This window comes from Biomphalaria glabrata, chromosome 12 (assembly GCF_947242115.1).
Source record: "Biomphalaria glabrata chromosome 12, xgBioGlab47.1, whole genome shotgun sequence".
Lineage (NCBI taxonomy): Eukaryota > Metazoa > Mollusca > Gastropoda > Planorbidae > Biomphalaria > Biomphalaria glabrata.
The window spans coordinates 35,765,099-35,787,610 of record NC_074722.1 but is presented as its reverse complement, the minus strand read 5'-3'; the positions used below and the strand labels follow the sequence as shown (position 1 = coordinate 35,787,610).

The 22,512-nt window shown below is 39.2% G+C and overlaps 1 protein-coding gene across 2 annotated transcripts in view; it reads left to right on the top strand.

Annotated features, from left to right (window-relative positions):
* The window catches only part of LOC106066866 (cGMP-gated cation channel alpha-1-like), a 168,512-nt gene that overhangs the window by 119,739 nt on the left and 26,261 nt on the right, over positions 1-22,512 (top strand). For both annotated transcript variants that reach the window (XM_056006317.1, XM_056006318.1), the window contains exons 7-8: positions 16,156-16,310; positions 18,647-18,733. In XM_056006317.1, the coding sequence (XP_055862292.1) occupies positions 16,156-16,310; positions 18,647-18,733 (242 nt within the window). The remainder of the gene's footprint in view (positions 1-16,155; positions 16,311-18,646; positions 18,734-22,512) is intronic.

Here is a 22,512-nt window from a genome sequence, read left to right as displayed (position 1 = left end):
TCTTCAACTCTGAAGGAACATCCGAAACATGTAAAACAAAAAAAAAAACAATAAAACACACCCACACAGACATTCATCGACATAAACACACTCCAAGACTGACACATTCATCCACAATAACACCCACCAACACAGACATTCATCGACATAAACACACGCCAAGACTGACACATTCATCCACAATAACACCCACCCATACAGACATTCATCGACGTAAACACACGCCAACACAGACACATTCATCACAACAAACGCACACCTACACCGCCACATTCATCACAACAAACACACACACACACATTCAGCCAACATGTTTTTCGGCCTTTGTTTCTCATAGGATGGTGGCCAAGGGGTAAATAGCTTGGCTACTAAACTGAAAGGTCAGAGTTCAAGTCCAAATGAAATAATGTTCAACTTCGGGACTTTGACCCCCCCCCCCATTAACTCCAACCAAATCTTACATTGTGCAGATCACACAACACTCTTGTCAACCGACTACAAAAAAAAAAAAAAAAGACGACCTTGACATTATAGCCCTGAAGGTCTGAAGGAACATACTTCAATCCCCCCCCCCCCCCCCCAAGAAGAAAAAGAATATGGTTCACGTCTTATATAATGCATAATATGACTTGTCTTCGAATCCGAAGATTAACGAAGAATGCAGTAGTTCCCGTGGATACGGAGCCCCAGCTTTGATCTACATATTTTGCCACATCTAGCGCAGGCATAACCCTCGTCCGCCGGTGGTCGATTTAGATTTTCTTTTCGCCGTCTGCGTCTGTCCTCGGCAGCGGATTTTCTTTTTGGTCTCTTTTGATTTCACGCATGCAGCAACATAAAAACCATATTTGATTCAAACTTTAAAAACGTGAAACTGAATCTATTTTTAAACATGTACACACAATGTCAGACTTTGTCGGGTTCAGTCCAGCTACTATAACTAATTTATTTTACGCTAGGTCAAAGAAAAAAAACAAGTAAAAAGCGTAATCAACTACTTTTCATTGTTATCTGGACCGCTGGTCTGGGAATAAACCTACCAAACCAATCATGGCCGGCTAACCGTTGGAAGTCCTTACCCCCGCCCTCCCCCCTTTTTTTTCAGCCCCCCACCCTTTTTTATTCAGCCCCCACCCCATCTACTTTAGCCCTACTGTTAGCAAAATACTCAGACAAAACCTAAAGGGAGAGAACAGACCGGAAGGAGATCGACTAAACAGAAGGGCTTGCGGGATCGATGAAAACCGATTTCTTCTTTATTTATATTATTTCTAGCAAGTAATCGTTTGCCTGTTCTTAAACTAGCACTAGCAAATATTTGTGTATCGATACGTAGAGCACACAAAAAAAAATATATAAATAATGCGGACTGACAAATCGTTTGACGCGTCAGGAAATTGATTAAACGAAAAGTTGATTTATAAATGGTTTTGAAATATTGACTAGGTTCACCCTTCGATAAGAAATCATGCGGAGTTTGAGAACTCGATTCAAGCCAGAAAGTCATAGGGCCTTGAAGGCTAGAACCTAGGTTAAAGAAATACGCCACAGACAGGGGCGTAGCTAGGAATTTTTCGTTTTGGAGCCCTGGGGCTTGACTTCTTTTTTTTTGGGGGGGGGGACTGCATTTTGCGTAATATTTTATTTTTAATGTAAAAAACACTCGTTAAGGGGCCCCCTCAAGTGTGAGCCCGGGGGGATTTTCAAATTCTACTCCCGCCCCCCCCCACACCCTAGCTACGCCCCTGATGATTGGGTTGAACAGAATAGCATTTTGCTACCGACCTTTCGAAAAAAAAAGAGGGGGGGGGGAGAACACGTTTTAATCACCCGTCACAAAATGTTAGCAGAGATTAATTAATTAATTAATTTCTATAATTCCCTCTTTTAGCTTGCAAATATTCTTCAGTCGGAAACTGAAAAAAACCTGGACACCGTTCTCGAAAACGGCTCTATGGATTTTCCTAGAAATTTTACAGTTGATGTATATTTTTGAGAAAAATTAAGTGTTAGGTATCTTCTATTATAAAAGCTACATAACTATTTTCGGAATACAATTTTTTTTAAAGAAATAATGCATTTTGTATAGGCCTACATACAATTTAAATATACTTAAACAAAAAAAAATTAACAAGTAGTGTTTCCTATAATAATTTACTAGTATGACACTGCTAATAGAAAACAGAGCTCTTTTGGACACCTGACTAGAGAAATTGGCCCTTTAAGATAAAATAATCAATGATAGCATCCTGATAGGCCAGGTTCATACAGAATGATATCTTTCTAACAATCAGTTCGTTGAATATATATATTAATAATGTAATAATAATATATCAATGTCTAAGCTAGTATGGCTGCCTGGTTGTGTGGTTTACGCTCTGGACTGTAGGTTGGGGATTTTGACGGTTCCTAGTTTTTGTAGTTCATAGCTTCTTGTATTCGTGCTGAAAATATTGAAACCTGCCTATTTGCCTGCCTGTGTGGACCACTTCTGGGACCGGCTCTGAGTTTGTGCTTCTACAGAAACTCTCTTTATTATCGTGTTAAAATATATCAACAGGCTTTCGGTACCATTGTAGAAATAAACAAATCAAATCACAATGTCAAAGGGAAGAGAGTGTCTCTCGAGACTATGGTTCATCTTGTAGAGCACTAGTTTATGTGACTGTAGACCAGCGGTTCTCAACTTTTCAAGCTCGGCGACCCCTTTTTACAATTCCTCACTTTGCCGCGACCCCCCCCCCCTTACACACACACAGCAATAGAAGAGTAGACAATAACAATCCATATTTTCGATGGTCTTTGGCGACCCCTGGCAAATCTTCAATCGACCCGCAAAGGGGTCGCGACCCACAGGTTGAGAACCTCTGCTGTAGAGCCCTATTCTGAAAAGACATTCCCGTTCAGTTACGATGTGATATTTGCTTTTTTTGAATGAGGAATGTAATCTGTCTAATCTGGGTTTATAGAGTTTGTGTTTATCAGAAGATGGACTGAGTGTTTCTTTCTGCGCGCCTATTATTAGATTTTTTATTAACAGACTTACAGATCAAGACATATTTTACCTTTACCTGTCCCTTAGTCTGTTGGACCGTTGGGGCACCAGGCAAGACTTTTCGACCGTCTTTCTCCATTCCTCCCTTTTTTTTTGCCTTGTTTAGAACCTCTCTCAATGGCAGGCCCGTCTATTCTTTAATGTTGTCCTCCCATCGCTTTTTCTGTCTGCCTCTTCTTCTTTGCCCTGGCACTGTTCCCTGAAGGAAGGTCTTTGCGAACCCCGTAGATCTTGTAATGTGGCCATAGGTTTTAAGCTTTCGTCTTTTTACAATAGTTAGCAGGTCGTCATGGGGTCCGATCGCTGCAGTAACCCTGTCTCTGATCTCTTGGTTTGTGATGCGGCCTTTGAATGTGATGCCTAGGATCCTTCTGTAAATAGAGTAAATCAACAGGCCTAGTTCTAATATGAATGTTTAATTCTGAACGGAAACAGTCTAGTCTCAGCCGCTGTAACAAAGATGTGGCTACAGTGAAAGCCTAGCCTCAACTGTCTGTTTATCTATATCAGATCTACAGTCTCGCTTGGAATTAATGTCGTCACAATTGCGCGTTCACTACCAGTCACCTAAAGTGCGTCTTTTACAGAAGCCAGCCATTTTTTGTTTGGAGCGCTTCTTTTTTTTTTTTCATAGCTGAGGTCATTGCTTTGTTCACAGCAGCGAATACACACATGCTCCGTAACACACACACCTACAAGTTTTATTTTTAAGAGATTGAAAAATATAACCTATATAAAAGTTGGAATGAATTTGTATTGGTGCTTTTGTAATTAGATTTCATATTAAATATATCAAATAGAATGGGCTGCAACTCTATAATAGTGTTTTGCTAAACAACAGAGAATGGCCTGAAATCAAGCCCAGTCACATGTCGCGCGTGCCCAGATTAAAAACTAAAATCATTCACCTTATAATTATACGAAATACGATACATATTTTGTACCTTCACCACTACGATACACAGTGCAGAGTGTTGACAACTTAACAATTATCTCCCCTTCTAACACCATTGGAAAACGCAAACAGAAAGCAATAATTGCATGTATCGCGCTATTCTCTACTATTAATAATAATCTTTATAAGATATTACCATAACTTTGATTCGTTATTATAGAATTTAGAGAATCTCTATTTTTTTTAAATACTATAAACAGAGGCTGTAGGGTGTCAAGTGCTATAAAGAATGATGCTTCTATGTTTGCATATGTCATTACCTGTTTCGTATATCTATATTATGTTTGTTTTCCCATCTTTATACACATGATTAAACAACTCATGATAGGTATACACATTGTTGTTTTTTTTCTCTATTACTTAATATGAAGCAGTAAGCAGCTAGGGCTTTCGAATATTTCTACCCAATTAAAACTACATTTCTGTCTATGCCCATTTCTGTCTATGCCCATCTCTGTCTATGCTACATCTGTCTATGCTACATCTGTCTATGCTACATCTCTGTCTATGCTACATCTGTCTATGCTACATCTGTCTGCTACATCTGTCTATGCTACATCTCTGTCTATGCTACATCTGTCTATGCTACATCTGTCTATACTACATCTGTCTATGCTACATCTGTCTATGCTACATCTCTGTCTATACTACATCTGTCTATGCTACATCAATGTCCTGTCTGACCCCTTCCCTCCACCCCTGTGTTTTAATTAAACTGGACATGTCAGCAATGTTTTGTTTCGGGGCTGTTTGAAATAAATACTTGATGAGTTTTTCACTTGAATGATCATCTCCAGAGAACGTTCTTCCTCACATCAGCTGGGAATCAGACAAAGTTTTGACGTTTGTTTACATCTTTGTGCATCCAAAGTGTTGTTGTTTTTTTGAGACAATCTCATTGTGACAGTCAGGCGTTGTATGGCTTGTGTCAGACGGAATAACTAGAGATGGAAAGCATCAATGAATGAAGGGACAGACGTACAGGAAGTTATATATCCTAGACAGACAGACAGACAGACAGACAGACAGACAGACTGATAGGGTAGATAAGATAGATGAAAGACTTATAGACAAACAAACAAATAGGTAGATAGATAGATAGATAGATAGATAGATAGATAGATAGATAGATAGATAGATAGATAGATAGATAGATAGATAGATACAAGCGTTGTATGGCTTGTGTCAGACGGAATAACTAGAGATGACTGCATCAATGAATAGACAGACAGACGAAAAGATGTACAGGAAGTTATATATCATAGACAGACAGACAGACAGACTGATAGGGTAGATAGAATAGATGAAAGACTTATAGACAAACAAACAGATAGATAGATAGATAGATAGATAAGATAGATAGATAGATAGATAGATAGATAGATAGATAAATAGATAGATAGATAGATAGATAGATAGATAGATAGATAGATAGATAGATAGATAGATAGATTGAACGATTGATTACTTGATTGAACAATTGATTGCTTGATTGAACGAGTGATTTCTTGATTGATACTAAAAAGGCCGAACTATTTCAAAGTGTGATCACCTATGAATAATTCATTCACAGTTCACAATATCGCTTTCTCTTCTTTTTCTTTTAAAGTATTTTATTGCTTAAGCTTAACTATAGTAAATCGAAACTGACAAATTGAAATGCAAACAAAGAGGACAGCACTGTGTCTACAGTTTTAAGGGAGAAAACCCAATAAATTGCTAGGCTTAACTTAGTTCTTAGATCCTTCCACGTCGTTCGGCGCATTGGGCGGCAAGCTGTCTTCATAAAGATGTGTCACTGGCAATGTCTGGAGCCTCCTCCCACCTGGTGTCCACTGCTCTGAGTTCCTCTATGGCGCCAAGTAATACGAGGACGTCCCTGTTTGCGCTTTCCGTGTCTTGGCCTCCATGTCCTTGCAGCTCCTGGTGTGCGTAATTCATTGTGTCGGTGGACATGTCCCGCAAACATTATGCGACGCTCGGTCGCAATCTTATTAAGTGGTCGAGTCTCAGTTCGGCATAGGATGTCTTGGTTCAAGACCCCGATCTCTGTAAATGACTCCTAAAATCCGTCTAAGCCATTTTTTGGGGTGAGAGGCTCATACGCGGAAATATTTCCATTTAAACACCTATCTCTCAAAGCAAAGCCAGTGTATGCTACTTAAGGGCTACAGGAAATGATCCTACAAAGGACCTCCACTGATGTATACAGGCCCCGAATGTATTTGGTTTAAGAGTTATACAGCAAGTGTAGTGAGGTGCAGAAGAGATTATTGGTGCTAAACTAGTTTAGGGCACAAAGTTGTGGTAAGAACACAGACTTAAAACCAAAAAAAAGAGGAGGGTGGTTGGTGGTTGGTGAGGTGGAGTAGACGAAGAGAGTCGTTATCTGGCTGAAAATATCGTCCGGGACAGATTTGTCAATACAACAATTCTAGTAGGTATCGATCTCACCCGGGTGTCAGAGACGGCTAGAGATACGACACGTGAAAAGAACGGCAGGGCGAAGACCTCAGTACTCGTTAACATGTTATCACGGCTGTCACATGGGCGATACCAACGCGCTCTGAGCAGTTCCTATCTCTCTTAGCATCTACTCTCAGTAGCGGAGGGAGTGAGGGTAGATAAAGAAGGGGGGGGGGGTAAAGAGGAGGTAGGAGGAGAGAGAGGATGAAGGAGGAGAGGGAGAGAAGAAAACAACGATGAAGAAAAAAAAGCCTTGGAAGAAAATAAGGATACAAAATAATAATTCAATAATAATCGTTTAATTTAATCACAACACTTTGAAAAGGGGGGAGGGGCGGATGGAGAAAAAAGTTTGTGAAACTGCCGATAGATGGGTCCTTCATCGCGCGGAGCGCCGTACAAGGTCCTGCGCAATTTCCGTTTTGCGTTTGTTACCACAGGTCACCCTGAGCTCACAATTATTGTGCTCATACATTGGTGTATTTAAAGAGTGTATAGTTCAGGGTTTCTCAAACAGTTATCAGTCTCAGCCCCACCACTACCCAGAAACAAAAAAAAACAAAAAAATCATTCGCGCCCTCTAGCAAGTTGGAGTCTGGGGAAGCACTGTAAGATTCTCTCAGAGGTGTCTGGAAAAAAAGAAAAAAGAAAACTTACAGTCGTATAATTATAATACAATTATTTTGAGCTGATATTTTAACAGTATGTTCTGAATTCAAATTTACGTACTCGGTGTTTAAAAAAAAAGAAACTAGTTCGTTTTGACTTTTAGTTTTTCATTGAAAACATTATTTAATTGATGGTGTTTTTATACTAGAAATAATTCTTTCTCTCTGTGTGTCTCTCTCTCTTTCTGTGTCTATATGTGTGTCTCTTTGTTCCTCTCAGTGTATATCTCTGTGTCTCTCTCTTTCTCTCAGTGTCTATCTCTGTGTCTCTCTCTTTCTCTCAGTGTCTATCTCTGTGTCTCTCTCTTTCTCTCAGTGTCTATCTCTGTGTCTCTCTCTTTCTCTCAGTGTCTATCTCTGTGTTTCTCTCTTTCTCTCAGTGTCTATCTCTGTGTCTCTATCTTTCTCACAGTGTCTATATCTGTGTCTCTCTCTTTCTCTCAGTCTCTATCTCTGTGTCTCTCTCTTTCTCACAGTGTCTATCTCTGTGTCTCTCTCTTTCTCACAGTGTCTATATCTGTGTCTCTCTTGTGTCTCTCTCTTTCTCTCAGTGTCTATCTCTGTGTATCTATCTTTCTCACAGTGTCTATCTCTGTGTCTCTCTCTTTCTCACAGTGTCTATATCTGTGTCTCTCTCTTTCTCTTAGTGTCTATCTCTGTGTCTCTATCTTTCTCACAGTGTCTATCTCTGTGTTTCTCTCTTTCTCTCAGTGTCTATCTCTGTGTCTCTATCTTTCTCACAGTGTCTATCTCTGTGTCTCTCTCTTTCTCACAGTGTCTATATCTGTGTCTCTCTTGTGTCTCTCTCTTTCTCTCAGTGTCTATCTCTGTGTCTCTATCTTTCTCACAGTGTCTATCTCTGTGTCTCTCTCTTTCTCACAGTGTCTATATCTGTGTCTCTCTCTTTCTCTTAGTGTCTATCTCTGTGTCTCTATCTTTCTCACAGTGTCTATCTCTGTGTTTCTCTCTTTCTCACAGTGTCTATCTCTGTGTCTCTATCTTTCTCACAGTGTCTATCCCTGTGTCTCTCTCTTTCTTTCAGTGTCTATCTCTGTGTTTCTCTCTTTCTCTCAGTGTCTATCTCTGTGTCTCTATCTTTCTCACAGTGTCTATCTCTGTGTCTCTCTCTTTCTCTCAGTGTCTATCTCTGTCTTTATCTTTTTATCTCTCTGTCTCTCTCATTTTATGCTAATATCTATCTATCTATCTATGTTTGTGTGAAAAACTAAGATAGACTATAGATCTCTAGACATCTAACTTAAGCTATCAAACTATGGAGTCCTAGTCAAGGGTTCTCTCGTGTGAAATCTTTAATTACGTAGCCATTGTTATTGTCTTTCTTTCACTATGATCGATCTCTCAAGGTACGACAACTCTGATCAAGTCCATCTGGCCCACCCATTCCCCTTGGTTGACCGCTGAAGGGCTATGGGCCCTGTGCTTTTCAGACTAACTGCGACGGCGATCCTATCGGCGTGACAACTGGTCAGTGCCAGGCTATTCGCTTCAGTAAGAATAAACTTTGAGCGTCTCGAGTAACTCCCTGGGGCTGCGCAGACCTTGACCTTATATGTAGCCAACATGATCACAAATAAATGACAGAAGCGGATAGACTATGTATGAAGCTTAAACTACGACAAGGTAAAACAAATCTAAAAGACAGACTAATAAAAAGAAATGTTTCCGATTTAAGTCAGTTCATATCCTTAGATAACCTACCTTTGATATTTAGGTATACAAACTTCTAAGTAAAAGTAGTAAGTTCCCCTTTTCAGACCTTGAAGGTCTATAGGGCAGATGATGTAAAGGTCATCTGTTTCGTGGCCTACTGTTAACGAGGGTGTCATGTGGCCAGCACAACAACCAACCGCCTTTACTTTTCCTCAACTAATGCCAGGTACCCATTTTGAGCTGGGTGGACTCAGAGGCGCCCAAAGATCCCGAAATGAAAATCCCAGTCTTCACCGGGATTCGAACCCGGGACCTTCGGTTCGGGAGTCAAGAGCTTTACCGCTCAGCCACCGCGCCTCCCCACGTCTAATCTCTATTTTAAATACCAATTATAAGCACCTTTTCTCAAATTTCTATTTTCAATGTTCCTTTCCAATACGTATTTCGAAGGCCTATTCTTCATGCCGGTCTCAAATTTCATGACACATAACCAGTACTTTTGGGGTTGGGTTCCTTACATTTAGCTGGTCAAGGGTTTAGAAATAATGGCTTGATACAAACAAAATGGCTGGGGTTCGATGTCCACATAGGTGTTACAAACAAACTGAACGTGATTCTATTTACAGATTCGCTGGCGCCGCTTCTTTCTACTCTTTTCTACAAGGTTCACTGTCGCCGCCTCTGTCGCCTCTATCGTAGGCGCCTCTTCTGTCTACTCTTTTCTACAAGGTGCACTGTCGCCGCCTCTGTCGCCTCTATCGTAGGTGATACAAACTAAAGGATTGCACTTCGATTTGTGCGTAGGCAAGAAACTGTTTGTTACAGCATTTTTTTAAAATTTTGACACTAAAGAACTAAAAGACAATAAAATAAAACTAAAAAAAAAACACTGTATCCTAAAACCTCTCTCTTTTTTTTTCTCTCTCTCTCTCTCTCTCTCCCTCTCTATCTCCCTCTCTCTCTCCCTCTCTCTCTCTCCCTCTCTCTCCCTTTCTCTCATTCTCTCCCTCTCTCTCCCCTCTCTCTCTCCCTCTCTCTCTCCCTCTCTCTCCCTCTCTCTCCCTCTCTCTCTCACTCTCTCTCACTCTCCCTCTCTCTCCCTCTCTCTCTCCCTCTCTCTCTCCCTCTCTCTCTCCCTCTCTCTCCCTCTCTCTCCCTCTCCCTCTCTCTCCCTCTCTCTCCCTCTCTCTCTCCCTCTCTCTCCCACTCTCTCTCACTCTCCCTTTCTCTCCCTCTCTCTCTCCTCTCTCTCTCCCTCTCTCTCCCTCTCTCTCTCACTCTCTCTCACTCTCCCTCTCTCTCCCTCTCTCTCTCTCTCTCTCACTCTCTCTCTCACTCTCTCACTCTCTCTCTCACTCTCTCTTTCACCCTTTCTATCTCTCTCTCACTCTCTCTCTCTCCCTCTCTCTCTCTCTCCCTCTCTCTTTCACCCTCTCTATCTCTCTCTCACTCTCTCTCTCACTCTCTCTCTCACTCTCTCTTTCTCTCCCTCTCTATCTCTCTCACTCTCTCTCACTCTCTCTTTCTCTCCCTCTCTATCTCTCTCACTCTCTCTCACTCTCTCTTTCTCTCCCTCTCTCTCCCTCCCTCCCTCTCTCTCTCTCCCTCTCTCTCTCTCAGACACAAGCCTAAACCTGTCACTTCAATTAGCACGTAAACCTCTCCTGAAGTTGACGACTAACGTTCGCGTTAAGACGATTGTCTGGTCAGTCTGTGGCGCCTGCTTTCAAAGACACCCCGGATGCTGTATTCAATTACTCGGACTTTGGGTGGCTGGCTCTAAGTAATTTGTTTTTCTTGGTGTAGACACACTGCACAGACAATGGGGGCTGCAAGCTTGATGGTTCGAAGCTCGATATGGATATAAGCTTGGCGATAACAGTTCATCTTATCCACGGAATGTAGATTTAGAAATAACAAGCAATTTTAATCTAACCATGTTCGTTTACACCTGGCCCCTTATGTACGGGATAAAACACTAAAAAAATGAGGGCCGAATTTAATTGAGGGGGTAACTCCACAAGAAAGGGGCCCCCACAAAAATTCCATAATTCGACTTTACATTTTGAATTTTTAAAATTTTTGTTTTCGCATTTTTAAGGACAATACTTTAACTCTTTCTCTTCTGTTATATAAACAGAACATGCATCGCTCTATAATTATATACCTAATATAACATTTCCTGATAACAAACAAAAAAGTTATTTGACGTTTAATCATAACAGGGTAGTGAAACACAAATGAGCAAAATGAATAATTATATCGGCTGGTGGAAAATAATTACGCAGAGATAGAGTTAAATGTTTCAGTCGGCAACTGTGTCCTGGTTAAAAGGAAACTCCGATGGTTTTTCAAATTTGAATTATTGACATATTTAAATTCTAAGTAAAAAGTTGTAATAGTACAAATTTAACATTTTGTATTTGAATGCTTAGAAACATTTATATGTAATAAATTAGACAGTAAATTCTTGACATCTCAAAAAAAAAACGCGGGGTGCTTTGAGATTTTGTTTTTAGGTTAGGCATACGTCACTTCCCTCAACAATACTGAAAGGGAAACTAGATTTGACCAATCGTATCGCTTCATTCTTACAGTAGCTGTTAGGCTGTTAGGCTTAGTGACGGCCTAGTCAAGCGCTATGGTACAGTTATATATAGATAGATAGATTTTATTTTAAATCATTAGGACAACCATCTCGAGAAACATTTTCATCTAAGCCCCTCCCTGTCCCAAGAAGTAAATAGATCGCAGGTCTGACTGATTTGAACAAACTGGTCAGTGTATTCAAATTTGAATTATTGACATATTTAAATTCTAAGTAAAAAGTTGTAATAGTACAAATTTAACATTTTGTATTTGAATGCTTAGAAACATTTATATGTAATAAATTAGACAGTAAATTCTTGACATCTCAAAAAAAAAAACGCGGGGTGCTTTGATATTTTGTTTTTAGGTTAGGCATACGTCACTTCCCTCAACAATACTGAAAAGGAAACACGATTTGGCCAATCGTATCGCTTCATTCTTACAGTAGCTGTTAGGCTGTTGGGCTTAGTGACGGCCTAGTCAAGCGCTATGGTACAGTTATATATAGATAGATAGATTTTATTTTAAATCATTAGGACAACCATCTCGAGAAACATTTTCATCTAAGCCCCTCCCTGTCCCAAGAAGTAAATAGATCGCAGGTCTGACTGATTTGAACAAACTGGTCAGTGTAAGGCTAGTCTAGACTACGTGTAGTCGGTCATGACAAGACAACCAAGCGATAGTGATTGTTGTGTGTTGAGTGGTCAGGCGAGAAGATACACACTGCCGTGGTTGCATGTAAATCTCCTTTAACACGCTTTTCTTGGCTTACAAGATCCAGATCTAACTGCATAGACGAAGATATATTTCTTTTACGAGAATGTAAACGTTACTGTAATGGTTTTCCGTTATACAGTAAGTCAATAGATTAAATTAATAGGCATGTGTGACGTCACATAGAAACCCGGTGAAAGTCTGACCGTTTTGGATGCGCAGGAAAATTACGTCAGAAAAACATTAATTATTAAGTTATTATTGCAAATAAAAACAAAATAATAATATATTCATTATCTGTAAATCAATACACATATTATATCAGAAACTGTCAAAACCATCGGAGTTTACCTTCAAGAAGTGTCTGGTTATTGCGCTCTGCAATGATTGTTATAGCATTTCCGAATTTCCTATATTGCGTAGTACCTAAACATGTATATATTTTTTTGGTTACTGGAATATGCATATTTTATTTTAAAAAATTTAAACGAAGGAAAATGTAATTTAATTTAGAAGAATCTCTCTTTACTAATATGTCATTCTTTTAAATATTGATTATTCATATGTGGATTTTTGTTAAAGCTTTTCGAAAAGGTGTAGGGGCCTTTAAAAAAACTCTGTCCCGGGGCCTTCACCTACTTAAATCCGGCCCTGATAGCACATCATCATCGATGTGAACATTGTACGTGTACCACAAGAAAGTGAATGCTTTGACTTATCTTATATAAAACAGACGTTGCTTCAGAAAGAAAACACTTACGTCCTACGCGTCATGCATTAGTCATGCATATTAACCAATGACTTAAATTCAGCCAAGTCACTGGTTTTCCTGGCTAGCTCAGGCAATCCATTCCATGCTCTAATAGCACTAGGGAAGAATGAGCACTTGTACAAATTTGTCCTAGCATATGGGACGAGGAATGTGCCTTTATCTTTATGTCTTTCTGAGTATTTGATTAAATTTTGTTTTTGTATTTGAAGATTATGGTTCAGTGATTTATGTACAATTGCTATTTTACTTTTAAGTCTTCTATCCTGAAGGCTTTCTAAATTTAGTGATTTTACTAAAGGTGTTACTCTAGTCAAATGTGAATATTTGTTTATGAATCTCATTCTTCTATTTTGTGTCTGTTCCAATTTCTTAATGTTTTCTTGAGTTAAGGGGTCCCAAACGGAGGATGCATATTCTATTATTGGCCTAACCAAGGTTAAATAACATTTTAGTTTCTCTTTTGATTTATAGAAATTTCTTTTATAAACCCTAATACTTTGATTTTTTTTTTTGTAGTTTCATCAATATGTGGATTCCATGACAGTTTTTCATTTATTATTACACCTAGGTATTTTTGCGTTTTTAGTCTGTGATACTGGTTTGCCATGAATAAGATAAGTGGAATTTATTTGTTTGAGCTTTTTTGTTACTCTTAACAACTGACATTTTTCTAGGTGGAAAGACATGCTCCAATTTGATTCCCATTTCTGTAATTCATCTAATTCTCTTTGTAAAATCCCTGTATCTTGTGTTGTTTTATTGTTCTATATATTATGCAATCGTCTGCAAATAATCTATTCCTGTTCCTGAACTCATTCTATGTGGTAAATCATTTATGTAAGTTAATACTAGTAGTGGACCTAAGACTGTTCCTTAAGGTATAAGTGAGATTACTGTCGTGAATGTCTGCGAGTTCTCTCCCTCTCAGAAAATCTTTGTTAATATTATGTCCTGAAACACATTGATAGGTTTCAAGTTCTGGAGTTTCAAGTCAAGTTTATGTACGCGTTTGATCAGAGTGCTCGCCAATGTAAAAATACAACCCAGACAAATATAATATGTTAAGAAATCTAGTTGAGATTTTTGCTCAATTCTATATTGATTTAAACTGCACTCTAAAATTCACAAACAAGAAACGTAACTCTGTAAGTTAAAGGAAAGGGGACATAATAAATTAGTGAATGTGTTTTTGGTTTTCCTGTTACGTCATCGTACTCAGGACTCTTAGTAAGAAAGCGTCTCTTAAACATACACTCCTCTGTCTCTTATATGTCTTCTCTATGTCTCTGCCCTTTGTGTCTCCTCTCTGTTCCCCTTCTTTTTTCTCTCTTTTATTGTTTTTTTTTTATATCTTTCTTCCTGTCTCTTTTTGTGTGTGTGTCTTTCTTTTTCTCGTTTGTCTCTTTCATTCTCATTTTTTTTCTTTCTCTTTCTTCCATCTTTTTTCCCTTCTCTACAGTCTCATCTCTCTCTCTTTTCTAGCTTTCTTTGTTTTTCTCTTTACTTCTTAATCAATTCTCTATCCTTTTGTCTCTCTCTTTTTCATCTCTTTTTTTTTTTCTTCTTTTTTTTTTCTCTCTCTCTTTAAATTTAATTTTTCTTTTTTCTCTCATTCTCTCAAGGCGTACATACTTCCACTCTGTTATGATTCAATCTGGTTCCTTCTTTCGCCTCGTCTTCAAATCTCTCTCTCTCTCTCTCTCTCTCTCTCTCTCTCTCTCTCTCTCTCTGTCTCTTCCAACTGTACCTAATGCACTAGGAGCTCGAACCTTGCCGGAGGCCATTACTTCTTGTCCAGACAAAGCCGGAAATGATGGACACTGGCCGGCAGTGAACTAGAGTGCAATAAACAGAGGTCTCTCAGAAACACTATTACGAGCTTTTCCCTGCACACCAACCACCTCTGACAACCACCCCTCCCAGTGCTTTAGTTTTCTACTGGACCATTAGATACAATTTTATGTATTATGGTACCATGTTGTATTGAGGTCGCTCTCCAATATTGAACAGAATTGTAGACTTTTTTTTCGGTCTGACTTATCTTGCATAATTTATTGAGGCCGCTGGAATGTTCGAGAATTAGTTTTTAAATTAACTCACCTCACAGGCCTGTTGGTCAAGGTCATAATCTGATCTGATTCGTAGTTGGCAAATAGTGTGCAACACAACATAGCGCACCAAGGGTTCACTGTAGGGGCATATAAAACACTAATCCAATGGGGCAGATGATGTAAAGGTTATCTGTTTTAGTGATTGACTGTTAACGAGCGAGGGTGTTATGTGGCCAGCACGACGACCATCCTGACTCTACTTTCGACAAATGATGTCAGGTACCCATTAAAATTGGGTGGACTCAGTAGCGTTCCAAAAAAAATCCCGAAATAAAAAGTGCCAGCCTTCTTTTTTTTCTTTTAGGATATCTCAGCTTTTTAGCTTTTGACTTCAGTTGTCCAGCTGTTTACAGCCAGCCTTCACCAAGATTTGATCCCTAGACCACTCAGTGCCACTTACAGCTGACTCGATAATATGAAAAACTACTTAGTAATTGTTATTTTAAATTATGTTCCACTGACATGCATACTAAATATAATTTTTCTCTTTAAAAATAAATGTAAACATTTGTTTTGTAAATTTGTAAATGTAATAGTTAGTATGATAGAACCTGCATAACTTAGCAATACAATTATAAAAAAAAAAATTGACAAAAAATCTAAAACCGTTTGCATAAATGTGGTAAAAATGTGGTAAATACTTATCTCCCTTACTAAATAGCCTTCTCCTGTTTGTTACTATTAATAGTGAATAGTTGCAAAAATGTGTATTTTTATTTTTATTTTATTATTTTATTAAAAAACTGACTGCATAGTTGATTTTGAAAATGAAATTTTTCGTTTTTAGAAAAGAAAAAATTAGCCTTTGCATCAGAACTTTGAATAATCTAAAATATCATGACGTCGGATTTTCAATATCTTTTCTAGTTTACGAGATCTAAACGGGACGGACTGACGAACGGACGGACAGACATACCTCTAAAAATATATTATTTTTACACATAACGACACACTGCTTCAGCGGGAATTACCGCACTTGACTGAAAAATAAAAGAACCTATTATGCAAAGCTCGCTGAAAAAACTTCTTGCAATAATGTAGCATTTCAAGCAATAATTAGAAGGAGAAATGATAGTCCACCATCAGCTTTATATGGTAGGAATATAGATATATATATATTTTTTCATAAACATTTTTTTTTTCTTTCAAAGGTGACAATATTCCAAGAATGCCAGCCAGAGTTTCTGCACGACCTCGTTTTGAAAATGAAGGCGTACATTTTCACCCCGGGCGATCTCATTTGTCGTCGAGGGGAGGTAGCTAGGGAAATGTTTATTATCGCCGACGGAGTCGTGGAAATAATAAGGTAAACATTTTTTTTTCTCTCTCTCCTCCTGTCTTGTTGTTTGAGTTTTTTTAAAACCTAGATCTAGTTATCGTTTGATAACTGTCTATAAAGTATTTACACATAGCATTCCATCCCAGTGGCGCTACAGCCCATGGAGGGCTCTGGCCTGCTTTAACACATCCTTCCATTCAGATCTCTCCTGGGCCTTTCGTCTCCACGCCCTAACCCCTAGCTGCTTCAGATCTGCTTCCACGTCATCTATCCATCGCATTCGGGGTCTGCCTTTGGGTCGCCTGCCTTTTGGTTTTTGCCTGTATACGATTTTTGCCCCTCTGTTGTCTGACATTCTTTCAAGGTGACCTGCCCAACGTAGTCTGTTCTTTTTTATTTCGGTCACTATTGTTGGGTCTTCATATAATTAATATAACTCATGGTTAGTGCGTGTCCTCCACCCTGTTTCATCCTGTATGGCACCATAGATTTTCCTAAGAATTTTTATTTCCCAAGTGTTTTTACGCTTTTACGCGCTGGACTGCTGGACATCGCCGAGAAAAAAAGTATCATGACCTGACCTCGTGTCTGTACTCATGTAAGAATTAATGGCGCCTTTTGAATTACATAAAAAAAAAACTCTCCCCCGCCCCACTATTGAATATTTCTGTTTATTATTAAGTTATTATATATTATTTGGATGTTTGGCTGAGTTGCAAAAACTGCTCGGCTACCTATCAAGGGGGTTAGAGTTCGAATCCCGTCTCGATGTGTGTTTTGTTTTGCTGAGCGGCTAAAGGCAGCACAAAAACCTTCTCCCAGATACCTGCAGCAGGTGTAATGTTAGATGTTATAACTGCCAATGTTTTTATTTCCTGACAGTGAGACAGGTGTGATGTTATAACTGCCAATGTTTTTATCTCCTGACATTGAGACAGGTCTAATGTTAGATGTTATAACTGCCAATGTTTTTATTTCCTGACAGTGAGACAGGTGTGATGTTGTAACTGCCAATGTTTTTATCTCCTGACAGTGAGACAGGTGGGATGTTATAACTGCCAATGTTTTTATCTCCTGACATTGAGACAGGTCTAATGTTAGATGTTATAACTGCCAATGTTTTTATCTCCTGACAGTGAGACAGGTGTGATGCTATAACTGCCAATGTTGTTATCTCCTGACAGTGAGACAGGTCTAATGCTAGATGTTATAACTGCCAATGTTTTTATCTCCTGACAGTGAGACAGGTCTAATGTTAGATGTTATAACTGCCAATGTTTTTATCTCCTGACAGTGAGACAGGTCTAATGTTAGATGTTATAACTGCCAATGTTTTTATTCCCTGACAGTGAGACAGGTGTGATGTTATAACTGGTAATGTTTTTATTTCCTGACAGTGAGACAGGTCTAATGTTAGATGTTATAACTGCCAATGTTTTTATTCCCTGACAGTGAGACAGGTTTAATGTTAGATGTTATAACTGCCAATGTTTTATTCCCTGACAGTGAGACAGGTGTGATGTTGTAACTGCCAATGTTTTTATTTCCTGACAGTGAGACAGGTGTGATGTTATAACTGGTAATGTTTTTATTTCCTGACAGTGAGACAGGTGTAATGTTAGATGTTATAACTGCCAATGTTTTTATCTCCTGACAGTGAGACAGGTGTGATGTTATAACTGCCAATGTTTTTATCTCCTGACAGTGAGACTGGTGTGATGTTATAACTGCCAATGTTTTTATTTCCTGACAGTGAGACAGGTGTAATGTTAGATGTTATAACTGCCAATGTTTTTATTCCCTGACAGTGAGACAGGTTTAATGCTATAACTGCCAATGTTTTATTCCCTGACAGTGAGACAGGTGTGATGTTGTAACTGCCAATGTTTTTATTTCCTGACAGTGAGACAGGTGTGATGTTATAACTGACAATGTTTTTATCTCCTGACAGTGAGACAGGTCTAATGTTAGATGTTATAACTGCCAATGTTTTTATCTCCTGACATTGAGACAGGTCTAATGTTAGATGTTATAACTGCCAATGTTTTTATCTCCTGACAGTGAGACAGGTGTGATGTTATAACTGCCAATGTTTTTATCTCCTGGCAGTGAGACAGGTGTGATGTTATAACTGCCAATGTTTTTATCTCCTGACAGTGAGACTGGTGTGATGTTATAACTGCCAATGTTTTTATTTCCTGACAGTGAGACAGGTGTGATGTTATAACTGCCAATGTTTTTATCTCCTGACAGTGAGACAGGTGTAATGTTAGATGTTATAACTGCCAATGTTTTTATTTCCTGACAGTGAGACAGGTGTAATGTTAGATGTTATAACTGCCAATGTTTTTATCTCCTGACAGTGAGACAGGTGTGATGTTAAAGAGAATGGGAGCAGGTGATTTCTTCGGAGAGATTGGTATCCTAAACCTGGACGGAGGTATCAACAGGTACGTGCAATTCATTCAATCTTATCTTATCTTATCTTTTCTCATCTTATCCCACCCCAGTGGCCCTATAGCAAATTCAGGGCTCTGGCCTGCTTCAACACATCCCTCCATTCAGATCTCTCCTGGGTCTTTCATCTCCACGCCCTAACCCCAAGCTGTTGTAGATCTGCCTCCACATCATCAATCCATCGCATTCGGGGTCTGCCTTTGGGCCGCCCTATTTGGCCCCTCTGTTATCTGAGATTCTTTCAAGGTGACCTGCCCAACGTAGTCTGTTCTTTATTTTTGTCACTATCGGTTATATATTTCATGGTTATTGCGTGTCCTCCGCCATGTTTCATATTGTATAGCACCAGAGATTTTCCTAAGAATTCATTCGAACTTGTTGAAAATGTCTAAAAAACAAAACTGACAGTGAAATGTCGTATGTCAGTTGTTGACAGTGCCATGTCATTATCAGTTGGAGACACTATAATGTTCTAATCTGTCACTTGGTGACAATGCCATGGCATGAGTCAGTTGATTATATGGTCATTTTAAATGTAGTTGGTACCAATGTCATGGCATATGCCATTGTCACATGCTGGTTGATTACAGTGACATATCATATATCAGCTGGTGACTGTAGTGTAACTGAGTTGATTTTCTGCGTGCGTCCAGCGTGTCAGAAGGTCATGCCCAGTGTGTGTGTTTCATGTCCAGTGTGTGTGTGTGTATAGTACTGCATCAGTGTTATGTGAGACGTGCTGGTTTCATTCACTGTTTACTGTAGTCTAATTTTGTCGAATAAAGCCATGGTATTGGTATACTAGTCGTTATCATTTCATTACAGTGACAGTGTTACGTCATAAGTCAGTGGTTTTAATATCTGAAATGACAAATAAATAAGCTGACACAGTGTCCACTCTTGTCCACATTAATTAATTAAAAGATTGTCCATGGTGAAAGCTCTTAACCATACTACTCTCTCTGAACTACCAAAACGTTAGTGTTTGAAGGTATCGAGGTATTGTGCTGGCCCCATGACCATTAGGGTCTCACAAGACACCTTAAAAGTTGACAGGAGAAAGCTCTATAAAGAGCTGCGAGATCTGGAAACCACTGCGCAATTCATCTCAGGTATAGGACTTCTCGACTGAATCTTCCTACATATTTAACAAATAGAATGGGATTTGTGAGAAAAAACGTGTACAAAAGTAATAAGGGAAATAACTCTACATATGCAGCCACATTTCTCAATAAGTACTACTTATTTTCCAAACAAAATAATTAATTATTTGTAATTAATTAACTAATGGGTTGATTTTTTAATTGATTCGTGTTTTGTTAGGTGCAATAAATAATTGTGTAAAGTCTCAACTTGATACGAGAATGGGTCCTGGTGAAATAACGTGTACAGAAACTGAACCAGACAGACGGACAGACAGAGTGAGTTGATAAAAGCTTTGTGGAAAGGAATAAACATTCGTTTGTCTGTAAAACTTGAAATGTATTCTGTTTAATTCGTGTATTTACAAGTTATAAGTCGTTTCTGATATGAATACACTAGAACTTGTAAAACATACTATTAACATTGGACTGGCTATAATACAAAAAACACAGAAATGGAAAAGTGGTTTGACTGCTGGGGCAAGTCCCCAAAAGTCCGTGGAGTCTGGGAGCGCATAAGGCGCCCTGACCGCACTTCCCCGTGGTGGAGGCTGTCCAGGCCTGAGCAAGCTATTATAGCACAGTGCAGGACAGGCCACTGTCCTGTTGGCTCATATTTCTCGCGGCTATGGCCAAATTTTGATTCACGGTGCCCCCGCTGCGGGGAAGAAGAGGAAACCATGCTCCATATTCTGTTTGACTGCCCCAGACTTGCTGATCTCCGCCTCGACAGGTCTGGGAAACCCAAAATTTCTCGACCTGTATGGTGACGTGCATGCACTACGCAAGACAGCAGGGTTTCTGTCCAGGGCTTTTGCAAGAGAGGATTTGGGCCTCTCAAGCCATCACTCTAATGGAGTTTGATGATGATGATGATGATTAACATTGGAGTTAATCTTTGCAAATGTGTTGATACATAATGGACTTTTAAAGCACTCAAAACTACATACGGCATGCACACCATAAACCTTATGTTTTTTTGTGGCCCACATTTGTGACGCACATTAAACATTGGGGAAGTCATGACAATGATACAGGCTACTGTTCACAATATTGAACACTTGACTAGGTTTAGTCAATTAGACTGGCATTGAACAAAAAAAAAACAGGTTTTGACAACAACTAAGCACTGGGCATCGGACGGTCATTGAACACTGGACATACTGACCATAAAATTGGTACAACAGCAGTTTGTACAGCTTTAAAACCGAATCAGACCAGCGGCCTTTTCCATTTCTAAACTATTATCAGGTACCCATTAAATCTGGACTCAGGCGCCCTAAAGATGCCGAAATTAAAAATCCCAGGATTCGAACGGGACCATCAGGTTCGGAAACCAAAAGCTTTACCACGCAGGCAACACAACTGTCAATTTTATATATAGTTTGACATCTTCATCTATTTTATCTATATATAGTTTGACATCTTCATTTATTTTATCTATATATAGTTTGACATCTTCGTCTATTTTATTGTTGTCGTGACCTTTTGTTGATTATATTTCTGATCTGCAACGTCGCTATGACATTTACTTCTGTCGCATTCATTTGAAGTTGGCTACTGTTACATACTTCTATTAATAGAACGTCTGAATACCCAAAGCTATTTTTAAACAGCTTTCCGTTATTACGTTATCTTTTACAGAAGAAGGAAGTTCTCTATACGCATGTCTGTGCTGTTAATCTATTTTTAGCACGCTTCGTGTGGTCCGGTTCACATTGTAATCATGAATATTTAAATTGGGAAGGGCGGGGTATCTGGGGGCGGGGTGTCTTCGGAAGGTTTGGTTCATTGTCGTCTGCTGAGAAAACAACTTGAACTGAAGCTCCAATTGAAGCCAAATTGAGACCACCGATATGCTCTCTGAACAATCTCGTATAGACGTGCGTTCTGTTTTTTTTTTTCGGAGTTGATTAGATGATGAATCCCTAGAAGCTGTCAAAAGATGTCAAAAGCTGGACATGCATGAACAATCTGACCTGTTTTAAATCAGTGAATTAGATCACTCTTGGTTTTCACATAACAGAGCAAAAAACAACAAGGACGAAATATAAGACGTTGTATGATAAGTAGAAAACGGAACAACCAGAGGCGGACGCAGGGTAGAGGGCTATTGGAACGCCCCCCCCTCCTAAAACGTAACCTCGTCAAGATGTTTCATGTATCGCCCACACACGCAATCTTACTAATTCAGATGGTCAGAGGGGACTAGACCCACCCTTTGGCTTTTCACGCAAGTGAGTTGTTTCCGATTCCCATCTTCCGCCACCGCCTACCCATTGGTTGACGCCTATGTTAAAGCTCTTTTGCCATTAAAAAAATAAAACTGAATCTTAAGTGCAGCTCTGGGGAAAGAGAGTTTTGGATGACCCTACTCTGACCTCACCACCTCACCAGCAGTCCGCAATTAGTTTCTAATTAATCCCCGTACATTGGACCCACGGCGGACACCAACAGACTGTACGTACCATTAATCTCACCGGATATAGACGCTCTCGCCATCATATCTCGTTCAGTCTCGTCCAGACGAGTGTCTTACGAGACCTACTCGATGAGATGTAAATGGCAAAACTTTGCATAATATGGATTCAGGAGAGAGAAAGAAAAAAAAAAAGGTAGCTTCCAGGGGG